At 41.5% G+C, this 19,519-nt stretch overlaps 1 protein-coding gene across 2 annotated transcripts in view; it reads right to left on the bottom strand.

Moving 5' to 3' along the window:
- Positions 1 to 19,519, bottom strand: part of EFNB2 (ephrin B2) — a 54,867-nt gene that overhangs the window by 9,572 nt on the left and 25,776 nt on the right. For both annotated transcript variants that reach the window (XM_033147777.1, XM_033147775.1), the window contains exon 2: positions 18,538 to 18,821. In XM_033147777.1, the coding sequence (XP_033003668.1) occupies positions 18,538 to 18,821 (284 nt within the window). The remainder of the gene's footprint in view (positions 1 to 18,537; positions 18,822 to 19,519) is intronic.

Genomic DNA, 19,519 nt, shown 5'->3' with positions numbered 1-19,519 from the left:
TGCAATGACACTATCCACATCTGTATAAATGAAAGCATTACTTCACCATAGGGCAGCTGACAGTCATCACATGGTCTAATGTTGGCACCATAATAAAAATGAAACTATCATAGTAACTTGTCAAATGAATTCCCCTCCCCCTCTCAAATAGCAGTTACTTAGAAACAGAACAGTGGTTTGTCCTCCTTTTGCTGGTTTCACCCAGCCAACTAAAAAAGCTGAACTCAGTCTCCCGACATGGATGAAAAGGTGTAGCTTGCTTTTCTATGAAATCGGAGCCATTTCTATTCCACGTAAGTAAGCTGTAAGGTCTTCATTGACATAAAAACAAATACATCTCTCCATGTTTAAATCTCTCTCTCTCTCTCTCTCTCTCTCTATATATATATATATATATATCATAAAGTTGGAAGGGACCCTGAGGATCATCTAGTCCAACCCCTTGCAATGCAATAATAAGTAACTGTCCCTTATGGGAATCAAACCTGCAACCTTGGCATTATCAGCACCACGCTCCAACCAACTGACCTATCCAACCCTGTCTAATTCATATCTCTTATCTCAATCTCAATATTGTTTATTACTGAACAAACTTGTTAGGCAGAAAACCACAACTGGAAGCCCATTTGAATCAGTGAATAACTAACACTAAAGAAAATAAATAATTCAGAATAGTAATAAAGCTGAAGACAAAAAAATGTTGTTTGCCCAATATTTTTTACCTAGTCTCCTACACAATTTGTGACTGACCCTGCCAAGGCCAGTCTCATATCACTGTGGCTGATACTGCTTTTGCTCTCGGAACATGATCTGAAGTTCCTTTTTTATGCTATTTGTGTTCTAGATAGCTGGGATATAAATTTTCAATAAATAAATACTAGTCCACTGAGGACCTGATGAACCTCCTGCTTTTGCTGCCCATGTAAGTTAGCAAAACTGGCCACATATGTACTCACTAGGCTGCATTTTGCTTGGTGAGTTCCAATTTCTGCAGGCTGAGATATTCCCCCTGCTGCTTTTATGTTGGTTTTAGTTGCAGTGCTTGTGTTGTGACCTTGGCTGTCTTAATTTATAATTGGTTTTGGTATTTTTAATCATTTAAATTTTGTACTTGCCTTTTTATTTCTGTAAATCGCCCAGAGATAAGAGACAAAATATCAATGCAATGAATAAACTAGTGTAACATGTTTTTGTCACCGTTATGTTATTTTATCTCAATATCCCAACTTGTATACACTGCTGAAGTTACAGGAATTATATTTCTATAAAGAAAGCAGGGTTTGCAGGATTGTTCCTTGTTTTTGCTTTAAAAAGATACATAATTAAAAAAAAACACAATGAAAAATCTGAGGGCAATGCAGAGTAATTCTAAAATACAATTCTAAACATGGTTTCAAGCTCAAGGAACATTTTACTTGGCTGAAAAAGTCTGGCCTTCGAAGGGTAATCTTACATTAAAAGCACTGAAAATCCCATAAACCAAGTTTTGATTCGTCACATTTATATGCTTCAAAAACTATGCCGCCCCTGTTTATAGAATGAAGTGGGCTCACTCTAAATGCAGAGGAAAAGAAACCAGTGAGACAGAAAGACAAGAAAGTTTCTGGGTTATGATTTCCATACAGTCCCCATGGAACGCAAGTAATATTACATTTTAATACATCTTCATTTGATTGTTATTACTCTGCCTCCCAGGAGGCTAAGCCACTGCCTGGATCTTGGCTGTTTTCAACCCATCAAGTCAGTAACATTGCTCTAATCAGATGGAGAATTAAGCTGCTGGATTTGTGGCTGGATACAGCCTTTCATTCACTAAGAGATTAGAAATAAAGCAAAGACACACACAAAATCAAGACACATGCCCCTCTTCCAAACAGAATGCAAAATTGCTTTTAAAAAGCAAGAGGAATGTACTCCAGTGAAATCATAGATCCTAGGCATCAGCTACCAATTGTATTTTTAAGCACTGGGTGATGGTGTCCACTTCAACCACAATCTCCCTCCCCCCCCACCCCACGGTTAAAATTTAATATTAAATATTTTTGGCTAAGCTAGCATAACTGAAGCAATCAGTTAAGATTCGATGAAAAAAAAAAACACCAAAAAACCGGAGGATCTATTTATTTGAATTACCTTATACAAGCAGCCCTGTAAAACCACTATGTACAACTGGAGAAGAAAAAATACTGATGCTTTGAAATGCAATTGAATTGCTTTAAATTTTGTACTGGTCTCTGTGTGCATGCCCCTCTTCCCCTCCCTTTTATTTTCACAACAGCCTTGTGAGAGAGCTTAGGACGGTTGACCCATCACCCACTGAGTTCCATAGCTGAGTGAGGATATGAACCCGAGTCCTTGTCCGATACTGCACTCTAGATATCACACACTCCCAGATGAGTAAATGGGACGCGGTTTTCCAGGTCCACACTCCCACGCGAGTCACATGACATGCACAAGCCTTGAAAAGTGCTTCTTTTCCCCAGGAAGAGATTGCAGCACCCAAAAATGGCCACTGTGTTCTTGTGCAAAAACAACAACAATGGAATGCCCCGCTTTTATCGGAGCTGTTGGGATTTCAAATACCACCCCAAAGCATTCGTGGTACTTTGCCTATATATTTGGTTGATTCAGTTCCACAAGCTGCTCTCGGTATTTGTTGTGAAGATATAAGCCTATTCTTGGCAGTGGTGGGATAACAAAGCTTAAAACATTGACCATCTCCCACCCTAACCCCCCCCCTCCCCACGAGGAGTGGTGGTGGTGTCTTGGCCTAAGAACTAAGGTTTTTAAAAGAGGTGACAGTGTTTTGAATGGTGCTGTCTCCTCCTATAGTCCTCTTGTATCAGATCAATCAGGTTTTGGGAAACTGTTTACCAGAGGCAAAAATCAGACTAGCATATACACCGTGAGCAGCATTTACCTTCTTTCCACATTCTGGAAGTGGAGGGCAAAGTGGATACAGGTAACATGCAGTGCACACAGAAGTATAGCTTCTCTGAGATTAGTACATATGTGAGTAAGAGTTGCTAGGGCAAAAGTTACCATGCAAAGGAACCTGCTGCAAGGTCAACAGAGTCTTCTCCTGGGAGAGCCAACTCTGCCTGCTGTCCTCAACCCACCTCATCCTACTGTCTTCAGCAGCATTACAACCAAGCGGCATGTCATCCAAAGAACTGTCAAGGCTCCTCTAGACATTTAAAACCCTATTCTCAAGAATTTAGGTTCTTAAAAATTAAGGTTCTTAAAAGCTAAGGCGACCTGCAAATGTGGGCTATTATCCAAATTTAAGCAAATGCTATCCTTAAAAGACAGATCAGTAAAAAGGGGGGATCCTAAGGGGGGGAAATCACCAAAGCTTTAGATACAGTTATAGCAAAAATAACTATTCTTGATGCAAAGCTGTGCTTGATCTAATGTGAATTCACAGGATTATTGAGTACATGGTCTTAACAAAAAATAGAAGAGTGTGTGTGTGTGTTTGCCATGGGATTGCATATCTATAACGTAGCTGCTGCCAGTTGCTTTTGCCTTCATTAAATGCTTTCCTTGGTAAAGCATCAAGTAATTACTTCTTCTTACACATGTGTTATCTAATTTTACAAGACAGATTTAAAAATACCCAGAACCACACAGACTGAAAAACTACAAATCAAGGTGCTTGTTTCTGGAACAACTAGAAACTGCACATAAACCAGCTGTGGTGATCTGAGCAGAGTGGGGTTTTTTTTTTTAATTAAATGGTATTAAAGTTGCTTTTTTTTCTTACCCCAATCCTCTGATCCCAGAGCTTCAAGAGCCTGGAAGATGTAGAAGAAACTCATTTTAAGCACATAAGAGTTCTCTCCATTGCTGTGCTTGTTGATCCATGTCAAATTTACGTTGGGAAAGGAGTGCGTTTCCTTGTTTGTTTATTTTTAACTAACAAAAATAATCAACATGCCATTTTAAATTATACTGAATCCTGAATTCAAAGTGCTTTCTAATGGTATCACAAGGTGAATCGACACATAGCTCTTGCTGCGCATAAAGAAGACATTTCTACTGTTGATTTAACATTATGCACATGCAACCAGGGAGCTGAGGACCAGAGGACTCATTCCTCCCATGCGGAAGGTCCAGACAATTCACATTTTTCCATACTTCCGAGACCATCAGTACAGGGGATGCCAATGCCAGGGACCCCCTCCAGCTGATGACCTACCACCACCTACAAGCCCACCCAACAATCACCTACTTCTCCATGCTCTTTGTTATGTGTGTCACGTGTTTTCTTAAGACCGTAAACGTGACAAGACAAGTGATCATGAGCCCTCTTCTCCTGAACAGCCTCCTCCCACCCACCTTCATTCTGAGAACTGGGTTTCCATGTGTACATTGCAGTCCATGACAGGAGGAGCCCATTTTAGTCAAGCAGAACAATCATGGCCCTCCATCACATGAAGAAAAGGGTTATGGTTGCATGCACAGGACGTCTCTCAGCTAATAGTTTTCTCCCCTTGAATCCCAAGATGCTCATTCAGTGGCACTAGGCCAGGCAGTGAGACCAGAACATGGTAGATTATTTCTTCTGGGTGTCTTGGGTACACCTCTTTGTATAGGGTGTCACTAATTCAAGTTAGAGCTCCACAGCTCATACCACCAACTGATGAAATATCACCCAGGTCCACAATGGTCTCACTAGTTCTTTTTATTTTTTTACAGCCAAACCTTGTTTTGTGTTTTAATGGAGCCTCTCCCCAGGAAAAGGGCTGTACAGTGGTACCTCTGGTTGCAAATGGGATCTGTTCTGGAAGTCCGGCCAGATCCCGAGGTTTTCGCAACCCGAGGAGAAGTGGTAGACCGCTTCTGCGCATGCGGCGAAACACTTCCGGGTTTGCCACTTTTACAACCCAAAGTTTACGTTACCCAAGGGTAACGTAAGCCGAGGTGCTACTGTATTTGTTTTCTGCTCTGCACAATAAACAGCCTCCACAAATGTTAACAAAGACTGCACAGCAATGAGACCTGTTAGCTTAAATCTATTGTGCAGCCTTTTTCTTGCCCTCCATATGGTCCCCTAAATGCCACACATACACACACAATTCAAAGTTTTTTTTTTAAAAAAAAATAATTATAATTATAGGAAGTCTACTTTATGAAGAGTGATAATTTACACAATCCAAAACGTTCCATTACAGCTAAGAGTTCTCTGCATTGTTGTTTCAGTTAGTGTGTTCTCTCCATCAGGAATTGCTCCTGGGAATGTTTTCACAGCCTTTTGAGATGGGAAGAAAAACCAGAATTGTGTTCGTAACAAGTGATAGTGCTGCAAAACTCCCACGGGAGTCAACACCAAAGTTCTCCGATCCCACAATGGACGTGGACGCAAGTAGCTTTGCTGAAAAGAAGGTCAATCCCCTTTTTAGAAGTGGAGCAGCAGAATATAATTAGAAGCAGAGTGTCCCACCGATTCCAGTGGAAATGTACTCTTTTGTCTTTGTAAATTCAAAGCATTTTAAAAAAAAAAATAATTTACTTTAAAAACCTGACCAAATCTCTGTCGATCTACCTTTTCTCCCGTACTGTCTCACCACTGGGCACACCTTTGGATTGCTGCCCATATCCCCCCCCTTTTTGCAGGTATAGGACAGTGAGTACAGTATGTCACTGCTCACCAATAACTATCACAGGCACTAGCAATCTGCAAATACTCACGCAGACTCTGCTCGTACTGCTTTCACAAATGCAAGCATGACTAAGAAGAGGGGAAAGGAGAATCACATTTCCCCAAAGGAATTTCCTTTCTTTTAAATGCTGGAAAAGATACATTATCGAGGAAAAAAACAATGAAAAAGGAATGGGGGGGGGGAGGCACTAGGCTAAGGGGAAAGGAATCTGGATTTCCCCCAAACTTGTATGTTTCTCACCTGCAAAGGCCTTTATTGGCACAATGAAGCATACTATGCATGGAGAGAATAATGATGGCTCCCAAGGAATTTACTTTTGGGCAGAGCCATCCAAACCCAACAGATACACCTCCTTATCCGAAGCTCACCGCTCACTTTAGCCAGGTGAGTACAGCTGAAGGGCCTCAAGGATCACAGGGGATCTGCAGGGCTTTGGATCCAGAAAACTCAATGCTACGAGCACTCTGACCTGAAACACCTCTTTTCCAGGACTCTTGTTGACTCCTGCCACAGTGGGAGCTTACCACCTAGGTACAGCTAAGGTACCTTGGTGGAAGCATCACCCAAACTGGCGGCACATAGAGGATGCTACGCACCATTGTTCCCTGCCATCACCATCAAGGGCTGGTGTCTAAAATAGACAGTGTGAAAACAACACAGGACAGGAAATAGAGAATAAGATGGGCAAAGATGTTGGTTGCAGCTTGGGATGACGATGCAAAGGTTAACCCAAAGCCATACAGGAAAGAGTGGCATTTATCAAAAAAGGCATTATCAGCCTGCTCCCACAAAACATCTGTTCTGAACATCTTATACCTGACTTAAGTTTTCTGTGCAACTCAAACGCTGCCTTTGAATATATTTGAGTCACACTGACACAAAAAAAGGAATCGTCAAGCTTCTATTTTCTTTCTTGCTCTCTCTCTGTAGGACCAATACCGCAGTTTATGTGCTGAAATCCGCTGTATATGTTTTCTATAAACAAACCAATGGAAAAACCTGCCGTTTCTACATGCCGTTTCTTCATACTACGGAGAGTTCCCTCTTTATATATTTATATACCTCAAGCTTGGAAAGAGTCCAAGGAATACTTCCCAACCCGTTCTATGATATTTTCTTAAACCTTCTTCAGCTGAGCAAAAATGGATTTAAAAAAATCGTATTTGAGTTACACCAATTGTTTTAAATGATGCATAGGTTTGTCCATGGAAAAATGGCTGCCTTAAGGGAGACTGGGAAGATATTATCCATCAACAGATTTGCCCTCAACGATTTCCACCTGCACCCCCTAAATCTTCTACAGTTTGTTGCTAAACCTCTCCCCTCCCTTTCCCCTCTTAATAAAATGGTTAGAATAAAAAGTTCCTGTGGGGGAGTGTGTGGAAAAAAATATCGCAAACTCCTTGTGTGCAGTCTGCTGTCACTAATTGCATGCAATGATATTAATGACCCAGTAATTGCTGTAAGAGTGGCACTGGAGTGGAAAACATCATCTTGAGGCAGGGTTCATCTCTAGGTGGTAGGACATCACCATTGACAGAGTTAATGCCTAGTGACATTTTAGAATATAACACTACAGATGAGAAAATGTGCCACTCACACGGCTCTAATGGCTTAGATGGACATGACGTTATTTGCAGTGACCGCAAGAGAGTCCAGCAGCAACCCCAATGCAGTGACACAGTAAGGGTTTGCCCTACAGATGAACCTCATCCCTTTCAGGGAAGATATTCTCTACTATAACAATCTAGTGCAATTTTCCACATGTTTGCTTCAATAAAAGAATACCTTCATCTCCGGCTTTTACTTCTAGCACAAACAGAAGCAAGCTTTATTGCAGAACACAAAAAGCTATTTAGATCCACTGGCCATTGTCTATCATACACACACACACACACAAAATGATTTGGCATTTTAAGTCTCCAGGTCAGTTATGGAGCCTATCGAGAAAGATAACACAGTTATTTTTCCTTGCTTAACAATAAGCAACATCCTTGTAATATTAAATAATATAAACAGAATATTATTTAATATTACAAGGAGATTGCTTACTGGTATTTTTTTCATGCTTTGTAAATGAAATTTCGAAACGCAGTAAACAAGCGAAAAAGAAGTTTAGCACAGCTGTGGTTTTATGGGTATGTACTGAAGAGGTTTATGCCTGGAGTTAGAAAAATATTTTGATTAAGACTGATTTCAGAGGAATCAGAATTCAGTGGTATTTTGAATTTTGACCTCACTTCCCCACTCAAGTAGGGCAAAAACTCCAACCACAGTTTGTTTCACAGAATAATATTAAAACAGGTTTATAAGCTGGTACGTGGATTACTGAATATCCATCAATACTTTTGCCTTTATCATTAAAGTCTTCGTAGGAAAATGAACAATTAACAAAAATAAGTTTCTTGCGTACAAAGGGCAACACTGAGCAGCAAAGCTTTCCCTGCCAAGCATCTAAACCTTCACGACAACCCACTAGTTGATAAATCTTCTGAAATTTAGTAGAATTGGCTATGAACAATGCAACCTATGTATATTGCCCATCAAGCAGATAAGCAAAGTTTCATCAGTATGCTCTGTACTGTCACATCCTAAATATTTTAAGCAGAAATCACTGCCCTGGTAAAAAAATTGGCTTCCTGCTACATAATCAAATGCTGAAAATGCCCACAAAACACTTTTTTTTTGAGTTTGCAGGAAAAAAAGCGATAAAACTTCAGCCCTCAAAAGTAACAAGGGCAACATGCAAGCAGGCACCATCTTCCACACATAGGGAGCGGCACCCAGAAAGGCGCTGTGTGACAGGCTCTGTTGGCAAGACTCCCTCTGCCTTCGCTGGTGGGGAGGGGAGTATGGGAGAGCTACCTCTTTCTCCCAGGAGAAAGAGACAGCTCACTTGGGCCTCCCATTGCCTGACATGCTTGTTTGCAGGACTCCAGCGCAGGGGGAAGGCAACCTCTTTCTCCTGGGACAAAGAGGTAGCTTGCCTGCCCCCCCCTCCCTGCACTGGCTGAACAAACCCACCCACCCCTCCAGCAGGTGCACAGGAGCCAGAGGAACGGGGCAGTGCAGGGCAAGAGACGGGGACTTCTTTGCACACAAGCAGGAGAAAGATCGGTGCTGCTCAGCTGGGGAGTGTGAAGCCTGCTCATCTCCAACTGGAGGAGCTCCGGTGTTTCTCTGGTTTGCACACGAGCAGGAGAAGGATCGGGGCTCCTTCAGACAGGGGTGGGGGGAGCACTTTAACAAGAGCCTCCATCCTGCCACTGGCAGGTAGCAGAGGGACTCTGGAGCGGTGGCGGTTTCACCAGCGATATACCGCTGAGTGAAGCTGTCATCACAGACTGCCCCTCTTATCAGTCCTGGACGATATATCAATATATCGCCCAGGCCTAATTACACTTTAACAAAATATAATTGATGCATCGTTTTTTATGCAGAAAACGATTCAGTATACTGCTGCAAGTTGTGTCCCTTGGTGTTTTGAGTTGGCAACTATTTAAGCCTTTAAAATGTTCCTACAAAATAACATTTTTATATAAAAAAATGGCACTTTACACATTTTTTCAGTCATTTCTACCATGGTGCAGAAATAAGGGGGGGGCGGTGAATAAATCAGTGCTCATTTGGGAATAAAAACAATACTCATTATTTTCGGCACAAGATTCCGATCTCTGTTAAATTGAACATAAATGAAATACATCAAGGCAAAAATTATATATAAAACTTGCGGGTGGAAATCTATAAATGGGTTTTGCTGTATGTGGGATTTGCTCCGATACAAATATTCATAATAGCACCATATCATTCCATATGTACGTGTGTGTGTGTCTGTGTATCTTCTGCTTGCCCATATCTATGTAAAGAAACATTAAGCACATTTCCAAAACTTATTATGTTGCTCATTTAAATTTATTCTTGCTCTTCTTTAATGGGCCTACTCTTTAGCAGGATGCAAATGACTCCTTTTGATTTAATGAGAGTTCTTCAAATCCCATAGCAAGAGGGAAAAGGGCCTTAGGGCACTCATTTTGCAGAGTTTTACACCAGTAGTTAACTTTACACATGGGAGTAGTCCTACTTAAGTCACAGAGATGCTTTATATACATAAAATTAAACCTCTGTGTGTGTAAGCCTTTGTAACACAGTGGCTTAAGTTATTTATTTTGTTTGAAGCATTTTAGTTCATTTAATGCTAATCTGCATAATGAATATATAAAAGCTCCTTAAGCAGAGAAATGGCTTTCTCCTTTGTGGCATCATTTTATCCTTGGCATTGTTAAATCATTTACAAAGCAGAGCGTGTGGGTGGGGGAATTGCTATAAATAAACAGAAGCTGGAAATATTCAACTACATATGATAAAATATTAAAAACCCTTTCAAGTCTGAGCAATTCCTAAATTATAATTCTTCCTTTCTAAGCAGTCACTCCTTGTTTCCTGTCTCCTTTCATATCTAGTACACATTAGGAGTTTGGGGGAGGGGGGGTTCATTTTTCGCTCAGTAGTTCCCACCTATTAAGAACCAAAGCCATCCTGTCCTCTCATTTGCTACACTTGGGAAGGAAGCAAAGGGGTACTTACATATTTCCTGCTGTACTACCATTCCAGCTAGTTTTAAATGAGATGAGCAACCAGCACTCTGCCTAGATAATGGCACCTTAATATGAACAAAGGCAATCTACAGCAGCTATGTTCCCGTTTATAGGACCTATGTGGATTGGGACGGCAGACCCAGCAGACTGAGCCTCCATTAGCCTCACCAGCTTTGTACAGGAATCTGAAGCTCTGCAAATCTTGCGCGCGGGGGGGGGGGGGGGACGGGACGACGACGACCCAGTCATTTCATTTGTGCAAATTATATTTATTTCTACCACAGCCGAACAATTTCATTTCTACCGCAGCTGAACAAGAGTCCCTTTTTAAAAGGCTCGCAATAACTGACCACCTTATATCATCTTACAGTTAAAGAGGGGCTGAAGGTAATTTGTTTATTCTTTTGGAAGACTTAGGTAGGAGGAAGAGAGCAAGGAAGGCAATTTGCCGACCGTCAGCCCACCGAAGGTGGCTCTCAAGATAAGCGTTTCCCTACTGCACGGAGGGCAGGCTACAGCCACAAATGTTCAGTTTCTGAAAGTAAACACAACTTTATTCTTTTAAAAGCAAGGATGATGATGCAGCTGTGAAAAAAAAAAGAAATCAGCTCAGTCTGTTAAAACAAAACAAGGCACACAGAATCAACTGAGAGAGGGTGTTGTTGTGCAACTGTTCTATCTTCAGAAACCAGTAATAACTTTTATTCATATATATATACACAGGGAGATACTGTTATTTATATGTTGCAAAAAGAAGCAGAACTGTAGTTTCTTTGTTATGCCTCAATCCAAAAATGCTTCTTTATGTTTTTATATTACTTTACGCCACCCGGACATGAAAGGGGGGTACATACATTATTATTTTTTATAAATAAAACTCAGGGGCAGGATGAACCACCATTCCTAAGATTTGTCTCAAAGAAAACTCTTTTTTTTTGGCAGATAAATTTAAAAAGAAAATTGAGAGTATGCAGAAGCTTTATCATTTGACATAGTGCACAACTCCTTCGACCACAGTAGATCCCCTGATATAGCGAACAAAATGGCCATGTGACTGTGTTTTGTTCTGAGCTTGCCTGCTTCTATTTTTGCCACAAGCCTTCCCCGGTTTTTTTGGTTTTTAAAAAACTGGCCTGCTTTCCTGGTGTGTGGCTGTTCAGATGCTTAGCAAACACAAGCGACATATGAATAAAATGTTGTTTTGTTAGCTTTGTTTTGCAAAAGTGTGTTTTCTATTGCACAAATGTAACTAAGGAACTGACCAAATAACAATATATGTGTCTTAAGGGGGTGGAGACGTCAAGCACTGAACTGAAGACTGTCCCCTCTAGGAAACAAAACAACTTTATGGCCAGTTGAAAATTCCATCCATTAAATAACTTGACTTTAACAAGAGACACAAAATACTCTTTTTAGTACAGGCCAGGTTGATTACCCCCCTCGGCTTGATCCTAGGCATGTTTCATCAGAAGTCGCTCAGAGTTTAGTGGGACCAGCAGACATAATAATTTATTCCATCCAGGAGGATTTTCTGCTGCTGCTGCAAGTTCTGCATTGTGCATAACCTTTGTTTTTCCTTCTGTTAATCTTAGTTACAAAAATGGGTCACTTGAAAAAGAAGGTAAAAAAGAAGAAGGAAAGCCATATATTCTGCTATTCTGCCAGCAAAGCCAATGGTTATCTTAAGAGTATGCAGATGGCAGCTCCAGATGTTAAACTGAATTAAACCATGGCAATGAAACACTAGGTCCCTCTTTCAAATGCCCTATCAGAAGCAAATGCCAGTATATGTTATTGAGTGACTCTGTTATCGCTACTCTTACATACTATGGAACCCACATGAAGTTATGTCTCCAACCCAAGAAAGGTTCATTTATTATGGTTTGGACTAGATCAACATAGTAATGGGAGAGCAAATGAGAGAGCTAATTAAGACCCATAATTAGCTGCCCATGGGTCCTTTGTGTGGAACATAAATTTAATAAATAAGCAAACTGGAGCCTGGTCTAGAGATGTGGTTTTGTGTCAAACTATCTGAGAGCTGGACCATAAAGAAGACTGATCGCCGAAGAATTGATGCTTTTGAATTATGGTGCTGGAGGAGACTCTTGAGAGTCCCATGGACTGCAAAAAGATCAAACTTATCCATCCTTAAAGAAATCAGCCCTGAGTGCTCACTGGAAGGACAGATCCTGAAGTTGAGGCTCCAGTACTTTGGCCACCTCATGAGAACACAAGACTCCCTGGAAAAGACCCTGATGTTGGGAAAGATGGAGGGCACAAGGAGAAGGGGACGACAGAGGATGAGATGGTTGGACAGTGTTCTCGAAGCGACTGGTATGAGTTTGCCCAAACTGCGGGAGGCAGTGGAGGATAGGGGTGCCTGGCATGCTCTGGTCTATGGGGTCACGAAGAGTCAGACACGACTGAACGACTGAACAACAACAACATCTGAGAAACTGATTAGGAAAATCCAAGGAACACCTTATGTTCTAGCAACCTGTCTAGCAACCACTGCTTGACAATATCCCAAACAAATTGTGTTTTCTCACAATCCCAAATTGATCTGTATCTGTTACTTCACAATGCGGTTGGAGTACCCGTGCCCCCCCCAATGTTGCTTGACTGCAACTCTCATCACCCTTGACCACTGGGCCATGTTGGCTGGAGCCAATGGGAGTTGGAGTACAATAACATCTGGAGGACCTTCAGATTAAGATAATCAACCTGGCCTTCAATTAATTTTTGGAAGGCAATTCATTTAGTAATATTCATTCCTGGCTGTGTGACTAAGTGGAAGGTTCTGTGTTAAAGGGGTATGACTTATGTTAAGTAACCCTGTAAATTCTCCTTCTACTATGATCAGCAAGAATTTTAACTTAAAGCATTGAATTGGACACTCATAATCCCAGCCACATTCTACAAATAGTTGACACCGATTTATCCACACAGAAAACTCTCTACACTTTTCTGTATTATTATTATTATTATTATTATTATTATTATTATTATTATTATTTGGTCTTTCCACAATTGTTTGCATCAAATGTGGCATAATTCAGTAAAGGCATTTATGATATGATAGATCAGACTTTTGCAACCTTGGGGTCCCCAGATGTTCTTGACTACAGCTCCCATCATCCCTGACCACTGGCCATGCTGGCGAGGGATGATGGAAATTGTAGTCCAGCAACATCTAAGGACTAAAGCAGGCATCCTGAACCTTCGGCCCTCCAGATGTTTTGGACTGCAATTCCCACCATCCCTGACCACTGGTCCTGTTAGCTAAGGATCATGGGAGTTGTAGGCGAAAGCATCTGGAGGGCCGCAGGTTGGGGATGCCTGGACTAAAGGCTGGGCTAGACAAATGACCATTTTAATCTCTGCCAGAAAAATGGTATGCAAGTAGTGAGTCATTAATTTAAATAAAAGGGAAGAAGAATAGGGAATCGGAACTACTCTGTTACCTTGGCTGAAAGATTTTGACTCTCCCCAATTGTGAACTACTGTTGGCCGTTCCATCAGGCTAACTGAACAGTTTCTATCCCAGCTAGGCGACAGAAGAACTGTAACTTTATGAACTGATCCTTAAGTTCCCCCCCTTCCTCTCCGCCCCCCAATCCCATTTTTCTTACGTGTTGTGTCTTTTAGAGTCTAAGCGTGATGGCAAGGACTGTCAACTATGCTCATCTTTACTAGTCTGAGAGCTTTCTTTGGATAAAGAATAGGACAATTTTTTAAGATTTCAAAATAACCCTCCACCTAGACTGCAAATTTGTGTTGTGATGGAAGAGCTGCCCAGTTTTCAGGCTGGTGGAAAGTTGAGCAGGAAATGACCTCTGCTTCTTTCTTCCTTGGGCCCTGATTAGCTCAAGGTCCCAGAGGAATTCTGTGCTTCCTGTTCCCAGGTTCCCTTCCACTGGGGGGGGGGGGACAGGCATCACAACAAGAGAAAGGGCCTCCATGAAAACAATTAATTAATGAGATAATCTATCCTAAAGTTAAGACTTATTCTGTACCGATTTAAGAAAATGATGATGATCATGGTGATGATGATGAAATGTTGATTCCATGCCCAAGCAATTGAGATATGCTTTCAACAGCTATTTATGTTTGGATATGCTATTTTATCCCATGTTTGTGGGGGTTCTCCTCGCACCTGAATTACACCACAGGCGGAGCAAAGGCGTCAAGCCACAGAATGGGCTTGGAAACAGGGTGAATTAAGGTAAATTAGTCTGAACAGGTTCCGTGAACATCTGAGCAAGTTAAGTACTCACTCCTACTCAATAAATGTGCAGAGGATGGAACAACACACCAATTCTATTACTCATCCTCATTCCTGTCTCTCTTCTTATCTGGTGGCCACATCCTTTTTCTCCAAAGAATGAACAAGTGGTGGGGAAGCCACATTTCCCTCAGAAGCTCCCAGCATTACTTCGCTTCGGTCACATGTTTGTATCTGACGCCTACAAATAATTACTTCAGGTATTTGTCAGATAAAGAAAGCTTTCGCATACTAATTCTTTGGTTGAAAAATGTATTCATTAAAAATACCAAAAGAAGAAGAAGAAGTTGTTGCTTTTGTCTGAGCACAATTCATAATAGGTTTGGGGCTTTTCTTTCCTCAAGGGGGAAGGGCTGAAGCTGAGTGGCAGAGCGTGAGCACCACATGAGGAAGGTCCCAGTGTCTAGATAAGTGATGGCCAAACTTGGCCCTCCAGCTGTTTTGGGACTACAACTCCCATCATCCCTAGCTAACTGGACCAGTGGTCAGGGATGATGGAAATTGTAGTCCTGAAACAGCTGGAGGGCCAAGTTTGGCCATTACTGGTCTAGATGAACCAATGATTTGACTCTGTGCAAAACAGCCTCCTATCTTCCTTCCTTAGGAGAAGCAGTACCTGCTGTTCCCCAGACACATACTCTTCATGGCAAGAACAATTATGGCTGACAATCCAAAATATTAAAAGTCCTACTCTTGGTGCTAATACAGGATTATAACTGGACATCTGGAGGAGTTGAGAAATGGGGGGCAATTTCTACCATGTTGGTGTCCTTATTTTTGTGAAGAAAATATATGCCTCGCTAAGTTTCAGCTTTGGTCACAGGTGATCTGAAACCAGACCTTTAAGGCACCACCAACCATTCATGCATAGCATCCTTCCAGGATGTTCGTATTTCAAGTAATATGTCTTCCTGAGGAATTATGATAAATCTTGTACAATATCCAAGGCACCAGGCTGAAGGGACAGTGAATTCTGTAACCCCTAAAGAATGTTCTAATCCTCCCGGAAATGTAATGTCTATTATACCTTATTGCCATAATGAAATAATTATACAAAAATGAAGAAAATGAGTCCTACTTATGGATTTACTCTGAGGGATTACTGACACAGATACGACAACGCTGACAGTCTTCCATGAAGTTCCGTTTGTGTCCATAACTCTCAAGTCATAATTAAAATGGTGCCATTTATGTCACAGTTGGCCTACTGTGGAGAATTAATCCCCCTAGCATTAGATAACTGAAATATTTCATCCTCAGAACCAGCTATTTGAGCACAGACAGACGTTTTTATGTTGCACTTTTTCATCAGGCCTACTGGCAACTGTCTCTGCTTTCGGTGCTGCACTTCTCACTCCAAGCAAAATTTTGCACATTTCTGCAAAAAGCCACAGGCGACAGCAGGGAGCACTTCTGCATTTCTACAACATAATCTTACAACCCAGCAAACTGCATTTTAAAATATTCCACATTCGTTATTTCATCAATTCTCTGATTGCTGCAGGTTTTAATTACACTGCAGTTGCTGCGACTATTTTTCCCGTTTCTTATTTATAAATGGATCTACTAGAAACAAGGAGAACGAATGTAACTTTGAAATAGCTATTTACTTTCATTGCTATTCCCCATGCCCAATTTTCTCTCTTTCTTCAGTTATTATAAATATTTGAAGTGTTCAGATTTGTAGGACGCACAGCCTCTAAGCCCAACCTCTGGTCTGAAAGGCTGGCAATAGCTACCTGCCTACCAGACCAACCTCAGGGATTCCGCTATGGCAGACATTTGCCATGCTGCTTTCCCCATGCAAAGGCTGGCAGAGAGGTAGCTATGTGCCATTCTAATCAGGGCCGAATTTAGGTTTGATGTGGCCCTAAGCCAGGGGTCGACAATGTTTACCTCGCCTGGGCCGGTTCACTCCAGAGGAGATCCCTCCATGGGCTGGATCATACGCGCAGCCGCGATTTCCAGCGCCTGCGCAGACATGATTTCTGGTGTTTGTGTCTGCACAGACACGATTTTTGGCATCTGAGCATGCACAGACGTGATTTCCGGTACCAAGGAAGCGAGTCACCGTGCTGTGCTGCGCCGGTTTAGCACAGTGTGTGGGGACTTTCCAAGCGGGCAGCTCGGTTCGGGGGCAGCTCATGGGCTGGTTAAACAACCCCCATGGGCCACTTTTGGCCCATGGGCATTAGGTTGCCTACCCCTGCCCTAAGCCATAGGTAGGCAAACTAAGGCCTGGGGGCCAGATCCAGCCCAATCACCTTCTAAATCCGGCCCACAGATGGTCCAGGAATCAGCGTGTTTTTACATGAGTAGAATGTGTCCTTTTATTTAAAATGCATCTCTGGTTTATTTGTGGAGCATAGGAATTCGTTCATTATTATTTTTTCAAAATATAGTCTGGCCCCCCACAAGGTCTGAGGGACAGTGTACCGGCCCCCTGCTAAAACAGTTTGCTAACCCTGCCCTAAGCTGCTGGAGGTGATGGGGCCCTTTATATGTCCCGCTGTCCTTTGTCAACAACAAATTGTCGCTTTTTTGTGTTGAATATATGCTATATGGTAATTTATGGATCTAATACAATTAAGAAGAATTACCGGTATATTAATAGTGAAATAATTTAATATTAGATAACAGGTACAACAGCTTGACCTTCATTCAACTGTGCTGCACTGCAGTCCGCAGCTTCATGCTACCGTACATGTTTCCATGCAACCAGTCCATGCAGAATGTAGGCATCCTATATATAGAAATGAGCAAACCAGTGATATTTTAGGGAGCAGGCTTGCAGGTGGGGTCCATTACCTACACCATAGGAGCTTACGCAACACAAAACACTGTTGCTGTATGCAGGTTTTATTTTATTTGTTTTTTTAATCTTATATTTTTTTTCCCTTTAATTTTTTTGGGGGGGCCCAAAGAGAGTGGGGCCCTAAGCTATAGCTTGTTTAGCTTATATGTAAATCCGGCACTGATTCTAACCCTCCCAGACATCAACAGAGAAGGACTGTTAAGACTGCACTCAAAGATGAGGCCATAATTTGGTGCTTTGTTTTAACTTTCACTATGGGTCCTGCAAGCAAAACAATAGAGTGGGGAAATGAGAGCACATGGGTCCTGTAATTCAGTGCCCACCTATCTGGTAATGTCCTACTGATATCAGTGAATTAACCTTCAAGTAAGCGTACATTTTAATTATTAGCTATTTCCAACTGCATCTTAAATGAATATTCACTTTTTTAAAAAAAGAAAAGGTAAGCCAGCTTGATAGGAATTATCCTGAAAGGCAAGGCATACATAAAGGAAAAGAAGGCTGTAAGTCTCCAGTTTCTCTGAAGCTTTAGAGACAGAACACTTAGGATTATGCAAATAGAAACCAAACCCACTTTTTGATGTTAATGATCAATTTCTGAATTATCTACCAAGGTGATATTTTAGGGGGGGGGAATTCCTACCCAGAAAGATTACTTCACATCTTGAGCTATTTCTCCTACCTCCCTCTTCTTCTGTTTGCTTAAAATTGGGATTTACAAAACTGTATTATATTGCTGTTCACCATTCAATGTGCAGTGGTTGACCTACCATATTTCAGAGGGGCGATACTGTAGCGTTAAAAAAATAATAACATACATACATACATAATGTGTACTCAAGTCTTTGGGTAAATGCAGCACTGCTGTTTCTGGCGGTGCCTTTACCCCTCTCTACACATTGGTTGGAACCAGATTAAGATGCCCGTGTTTTCCATAAATTGCATTATGAGCATCACTACCACAATTACACAGCTCACATTTATGAAAACCTGGAACCTTTAAAAAAAAAAAAAGCTCTAAAGCAGCAGGGAGTTGGTTAATAAAGCTGCCATGAAAATACTTTAAAGAAAACAATATAAATCCTTTAAGCTTCTTACTTGATTGAATACAATGAATAAATTAAAAAGCAGCAAGACAGAAGGAAAAGGAAACAAAAGTCATTGTTCACTTACATATGATGTAATAATCTTTGTTTCTCTGAAATTCCAGTCCCCAGAGGTTAGGGCTGAATTCTTGAAACTTGATGGTAAACTTAACATCTTGATCAGGCTTGGCACAGTTGAGCAGAGGTGTGTTGTCCTTTTTAATAGTGCAACTATCTGCTTGGTCTTTATCAACCATATAGACCTTATAGTATTCATACTGGCCACTAGTTTTAGAGTCCACCTTCGGGCATATAATATCCAGTTTGTCTCCGATCTTTGGGTATAGTACCAGTCCTTGTCCAGGATGGAATCTAAAAAGAATCGGGGGGGAGGGGGAGAGAGAAAAAATGTCAAGACACTTGATAAAAGATCTGGTCAGAAACATATTTTTAAAGGGGGGCGGCAAAGGGAACTAAATACAGCTTGAAAACTGTTTAAAAAAACAAAACCATCTAGGTTGCTAAAGGAAATGGATGGGACAGAAGCTACAAGACACAAAACCTCTCTTTCACATACAAACCCCACTTTTAAGGCTGTGCACACCTTGGTGGTTTAAATTTCCCCCTGCTGCATTTCAAGTTGCATTTGCACATTGCTGTGCACACAATGAATGTCTTCACCCAGTGTACATTTCCTGATTAATTGGCCCTGCCCTGCAACACCCCCCGCCATGAACTCCTGTTCATGACGCTGTCATCTGCACATGCTCTTGTCATCTGTGCACGCACAACGGCTGTCCCAAATGTGCACACCTCAGCGTAGCTGCAGAGTGAATATGCCTTATGTTTTCAACTAGGAAGGAAGCCCATTGAGGGGAAACGCATCAAACAGCAGCATTTCTGAAGAAACCACAGGGTAGACATGGATAGTGGCTAACATTATGTGCACATGGCTTCCAAACCAGCAGTGGGAGTCCACTGGAACCAGAGTAAACAGTGGTGGGTACGCAGCCTAAATTAAAATAAAAGAGGTAAAAAGCAAACATCCTTTGAAATGAGAAAGAAATGTT

The sequence above is a fragment of the Lacerta agilis genome, chromosome 4, assembly GCF_009819535.1.
Source record: "Lacerta agilis isolate rLacAgi1 chromosome 4, rLacAgi1.pri, whole genome shotgun sequence".
NCBI classification, from domain to species: Eukaryota; Metazoa; Chordata; class Lepidosauria; order Squamata; family Lacertidae; genus Lacerta; species Lacerta agilis.
Note: the sequence above shows the minus strand (reverse complement) of the source record. Positions and strands in the feature narration are given on the sequence as shown.